Raw genomic sequence first — 5,947 nt, forward strand, 5'->3', positions numbered from 1 at the left:
GTAAGTGCATGTGGTTATTCTGGCTTTTTGTTTTGTTTTGTTTTGTTTTTGAGACAGGGTCTTGCTCTACCTCCCAGGCTGGAGTGCAGTGGCGTGATCTCGGCTCACTGCAACCTCCGCCTCCCGGGTTCAAGCGATTCTCCTGCCTCAGCCTCCTGAGTAGCTGGAACTACAGGCGTGAGCCACCACACCCAGCTAATTTTTGTATTTTTTGTAGAGATGGGGTTTCACCATATTGCCCAGGCTAGTCTTGAACTCCTGAGCTCAAGCACTGCACCTGCCTCGGCCTCTCAAAGTGCTGGAATTACAGGCATGAGCCACCATGCCCAACCCCTTTCCTATATATTACATTGCACCAGTAATAGATGGTAATAAGCCACTTATAAATTCCAAATGCTAAAGAAATAGAAATACTAATCTTCAGCAGCTCTTCCTTTTCAACTTGTGCACCTAGTACCACTGTATTCCAAGAATGTATTTGATCCCATAACCCCCTTAACTTCTTAGTTCATAATTTGAGAGGGCTAAAGCTTACCTTATTGCTATCAGTTTGCACTGGTTTTAGCAAGAGACCTCAAATTCATCACATTCATGTTTTATCCCACATTAAGTCTGCATCATATAAAGTAGAACTACCAAACATTACTGAAGGACCTCACGTTTGAGAAGCAGAAGCATTATTTTTCTTATACGATGATGTTGAAATCTGAGCAGAAGTCTTCAAAACTGAATGTTTACAAATTAATCCACCAAATTTTCCCTCAGTGCTTTCTAAGGTTGTCAGGAAAGGCTAGAGGCAAATTCAACATTTTTTCATTTCCCATGACTCATTCCCTCCTATGGAGTTTTGTGCTATATATTCCCTGCCTTGTCTGGAATTTTTTGTTTGGTGTTTTTTTTTTTTTTTTTTTTTTTTTTTTTTTTTTTTTTTTTTTTTTTTTTTTTTTTGCTGAGCCTTTCAATTTGCTGTATCTTGAACTAGCAAAAGGAGGAGAGGAAGTTCCTCCCAACCTTTGAAACCTCGTAATACTTGCTGAGTGATCAAGGGGGCAGATGACTGCTGATTGAACTTTACCCCATTGAAAAAGGTTTTGCTACGATAGCTCAAGCAACCTCATTTTAAGGAATTAAGTATTTATTTTCCTTAAAACCTAAAATCTTTTGGAACATTTTCCAGAAAGTGAGGCCAAATTTCTGTAGTTAGAGGTCAGTTTGGGGGAACTTTATTTTTTAGGCCCACTTTAAAATTAAATAATTTTGCATAATATATTTAATAAGACTAAAATTAACTTTATTTTAGACTTACAGTGTTGTCCACTATATTGTTTCATACTGTTTTTTTGAAATACTTTACAATTATAAATAGACATTGTTGCTCTCACCTTAAGGCAGCAGTTTCTGAGTGAAATTCTTCAGGGAAGTGGAGGCATAATTTCAATATGGTAATAAGACAGTTATTCTAACATCAATAAGTCTGTTTCATGGTCAGCGATGTACTCATAATTCCTCGTGTGTGCTTTTCAAATAGTTTATAGTGCAAAAATATTAGAAGTTGCAGAACCGCAGTTTGAGTCATTTTTTTTTTAATGTTTCAGCCAGCCCTAAATAAGAGCTGTGAACAAGGCTACCTGGTGATTTTGTTTTTTATCTTTTTGTAAGTGCATGTGGTTATTCTGGCTTTTTGTTTTGTTTTGTTTTGTTTTTGAGACAGGGTCTTGCTCTACCTCCCAGGCTGGAGTGCAGTGGCGTCATCATAGCTCACTGCAGCCTTGACCTCCTGGGCTCAAGCAATCCTCCAGCCTCAGCCTCCCGAGTAGCTAAGACTACAAGGCCAGCACCACTGCACTCGGCTAATGTTAAAATTTTTAGTAGACAGGGTCTCGCTCTGTTGCACAGGGTCTCAAACTCCTGGGCTCACGTGATCCTTGCCCCCTCAGCCTCCCAAAGCGCTGGGATTACAGGTGTGAGCCACCGCTCCAGGCGATTTTGTTTATTCTGTACTCTTAGTAGCTCACAATTACACTAAAAGAACCTTTTCCCCATTGTTAATTCCTTCCATTTCCCTCCCCGACCCGTCGATTCCCCCTGTTTTTAGGAAACCGGAAGATGTCTCTTCAACGTTCTCTCCTGTATTCTCAAATGATCTAGTCCTAAATATTTTAATACATTTGGCTAGTTTATTTCTGATGGCATTAAAAGTATCTGCACAACTGTTCCCTTATTTATAAAGCTCACAGATGTTGTATGACCTGTAACATTATACTAGCTAATGAGCTCTCCCGGAACAGTTGACGTGGAAGGAGTTTACTTCCACTTGGTTGCAAGGAGAAAGATGGAGAAAGCGAGAGACGATTGCAAAAGGAAATAACTTAGTCCATTTTCTCAGTGCTGTTTGGGGGCTCTGTGCTAATACTTCCATTGCAGAGGAGGGAGGAGACGGGACTGAGGATGGAGGCGAGCAGAGGAGGTAGGGGCGGAGCCTCGGCGGGCGAATAAAACCCCTAGCTAAAGAGAAGCACGTTAGTGTGTGGAGAAGCCACTCTCCCGAAACCCGGAGGGATGGGGCCGGCTGTGCAGTAGAACGGGGATCGAAAAGAGGAAAACAAGCGCACGAAGAACAGCGAGGAAAAAAAAGGACATCTGGGAACGGCGGAAGCAGAAGACGGGGAAGGGAAAAGAAATCCATAGCAGGTGGAAACCAGATCTAGAGCAACACGGTCAGGTTCACAGTTTGTTTTTCTGGAAGAGAAGAAAGTACCTGAGGATTGCCCTTTTTTCCTACCGTTAATGAAAACTACTTTTGTCTTTATCATAAAAGAAAAAACTAAGGGGAGGTAAAGGCACTCTCCTGTTTTATTAGGGGGAGAGGTGAAGGGAAATCCAGGCTCTCTTTTTGAAGCTCTGGAATAAACCACTGCCTGGTGCACACAGCAGTTTGAACCATCCTGGTTTCTGAAGACACATCCCTTTCAGCAGAATTCCAGCCGGAATCGCTGGCACAGTTCTATTTTTATATTTAAATGTATGTCTCCCCTGGCCTTTTTTTTTTTTTTTAAAGCAACACTTTTCTTGTTTGTAAACACGAGTGACCAGAAAGTGTGAATACGGAGTAGGAATATTTTTCGTTTTCTCTTTTATCTGCTTGCCCTTTTTAGAGGGTAGGAGTGGTTCCTATTTCGGAAAAGGACGTTCTAATTCAAAGCTCTCTCCCAATATATTTACACGAATACGCATTTAGAAAGGGAGGCAGCTTTTGGAGGTTGCAATCCTACTGAGAAGGATGGAAGAAGGAGCCAGGCACCGAAACAACACCGAAAAGAAACACCGAAGTGGGGGCGAGTCGGACGCCAGCTCCGAGGCTGGTTCCGGAGGGGGCGGAGTAGCCCTGAAGAAAGAGATCGGATTGGTCAGTGCCTGTGGTATCATCGTAGGTGAGTTCCATTCCTTCCCGCCGACCCCTCCTCTCCCCTCTAGTGGTCCTCCTGTGAGATCTTAACCCTTCGAGAGCATTATTGTTCTTCCTATTCCTTAAAAAGGATTGTCAGTCACCTGAGCTGTAACCCATCTCCATTGGTCAAGTTTGAGAGGCATAGGAAATACATCATACATCTCTTCCTCCAAACCAGGCAAAGATTCTGCCCAGTGTTCATGGAAGGGAGCAAATCGTGGTCAGAAACCCGGCTGATGATTAGCATTGCCTGGGAACTCCTTAAAAATACAGCTCCTGGTCCCTACACTTGGAGGTTCTGGTTCAATAGGTTTAAGGTGGGACTGAGGAATCTGAACAAGTTTTTATGCAGCTATTCTCCCCAGGCTGAGGATGGGCTCTTAAGGCATATCTTGCAGTTTCATGTTAAATGAAACTATGGGATAGGTATTAAAAATAGCAACATTAATGCCCTGCCTTTTTATTTTAGCGTTTTCCGCCTTATGCAGCACTTCTACTGTATGAAGTAGCTGTGACAGGGCTGTTATTCCCATTTCACAGATGGGGAAGTTATGGAAGAAAAGGGGACAGATTGTGCCTCTCGGTAAATGGAGAGTTTGCCGTTTCTCTAGTTGCCTGGTGGAGTCCACCTGTCTCTTAACAGCCACGGAGGACCTGGTGAGGCTCTCAGAGGGAATCAGGAGTAACCAGAATGTGTAGAATGTGGAGTTGAGGAGGAACTGATGGGTAAAATATGTGTCCTAGCTGGGAGGTGCTGAAGGTGGGGAACCTGGGTGGCCCCAACAGTGCCAGTGCAGGCCACTCAGACCCCCTGGCTGTACTTTGCAGGGCAAGGGTCCCAAATACAGCTTCATCTCTAGACAGCACATCCTCTTTCCAGAGAAGCCTTGGAGATGGATGGCAGGCAATAAGCTCACTATTTCTGCCCTCACTTCAGAGTAAGATATCATTCTGCTATCTTTGGTAGAGGGCTTCACTTTCTTCCCAGAAAAAGGAGTGCAGGACAGTCAGGCATAGATATGCTTCTTTGTCATCTCTCCAGAGTTCCTTTATGAAAGCTCATTGTGTCCGGGTGCCCCTGAACCAGTTTCTCTGGCTGACGCCATGTTCTATGCAATAGCTCAGAGATATTTTGGCATCTGAGCAATAGTGACACTGGAGAACACTCTTGAAGTCATATAAAATCAGTACAGTATTCAGATAATCCTCTTCACCTCCACACCCGGAACTTCAGTGACCAAGCTCTCTTCAGTCTCTTTCTAAAATGAAATCCCATACCCCCACCTCCTCCCACCCTCTGGAATCCTATTTTATGTGATTCTCTGACTCTGGGAAGTTTTCCAGGCCATCTACAGTTATAAGAAAGATAATGTTCTAAGAAAAATTATAGTCATGATCTGAATCTCTCTTTACTTTTTCTCATGACCTTTTTTTTTTTTTGCCTCTCCTTTACTTTATCACAAAAAAAAAAAAAAAAAGAGAACAGCCAAGTATTCAGTATGTATAGCACATGCCAGTTTAAGGTCTATAAATAGCCCAGAGCCCGATATCTCTTTCACCAATTTGACTGACAGAATTAAGCATTTTCCTCCCTCTATGAAGGTTCTGACTTATACACAGATGTGCACGCCCACAGGCACACAAGCACAATTAAACATCCTTCTTCCTGCCTCAGTCTGGCTCACCCTTCCCAACATAGGTTCAGGTATTCAAGGGTAGAAGGTATTTTCCTGTATACTGATGTTTTTGTCTCTTCCTTTAACATCTTTTTCAAGACTATGAAGAAATGGGAGTGTTCAGATAAAATAAGTACAGTTTCTATGGGTGTATGTTACTACAGATTTGTCCACAATCTTATGGATGGTATTTCAGTGGGAGAATAATCTCAAAGCTCCCCATGGTGACATTGCAGTAACAAGAATGGCAACTCTGGTGTTCTGTGATGAAAAGAGATTCCAAATATGTGATTTTACAGAAATTGGGATATTTTTGCAAAGCATGAGAATCCTTGTAGAGTTAATAGGCACTATTCTACCTCAACTCAAGCTAGCTTAAATTTCCCCTTTAAGATGATACAGGGGAAAAAATTCATTCTGCTTCCACTCCTGCATGGCTGTTGAGTCGCAGATGTGCTGAGGAACTGCCCTTTCCTCTTCTGGAGAAGTTTCTCAGTGGATGATCGTGATTCAAGTGTTTTCAAGACCAAATGCAAAAATAGAAATGGCATTTTCTGTGTAGATTTCAGGGATCTGGTGTTCAATGTCAACACTGCAGAAAAAAAGAGAACTAAAAGGTAAAAAGAGGGCCGGGCACTGTGGCTCATGCCTGCAATCCCAGCACTTTGGAAGGCCGAGGCAGGCAGATCACGAGGTCAGGAGATCGAGACCATCCTGGCTAACACGTTGAAACCCCGTCTCTACTAAAAATACAAAAAATTAGTTAGGCATCGTGGCGCATGCCTATAGTCCCAGCTACTTGGGCGGCTGAGGCAGGAGAATC

At 42.8% G+C, this 5,947-nt stretch overlaps 1 protein-coding gene across 2 annotated transcripts in view; it reads left to right on the forward strand.

The window, feature by feature from the left end:
• Nucleotides 1–2,312: 2,312 nt before the first annotated feature.
• The window catches only part of SLC7A8 (solute carrier family 7 (amino acid transporter light chain, L system), member 8), a 68,457-nt gene continuing 64,822 nt past the window's right edge, over nucleotides 2,313–5,947 (forward strand). The window contains exons 1-2 of one of the 2 annotated variants that reach the window (XM_011930856.1): nucleotides 2,313–2,834; nucleotides 3,156–3,431. In XM_011930856.1, the coding sequence (XP_011786246.1) occupies nucleotides 3,281–3,431 (151 nt within the window). In that variant the 5' untranslated portion in view covers nucleotides 2,313–2,834; nucleotides 3,156–3,280. Of the gene's footprint in view, nucleotides 3,432–5,947 lie in introns of both variants that reach the window. The other variant, XM_011930855.1, reaches the window with a different exon arrangement.

This window comes from Colobus angolensis, unplaced genomic scaffold (assembly GCF_000951035.1).
Source record: "Colobus angolensis palliatus isolate OR3802 unplaced genomic scaffold, Cang.pa_1.0 Scaffold88, whole genome shotgun sequence".
NCBI lineage: Eukaryota > Metazoa > Chordata > Mammalia > Primates > Cercopithecidae > Colobus > Colobus angolensis.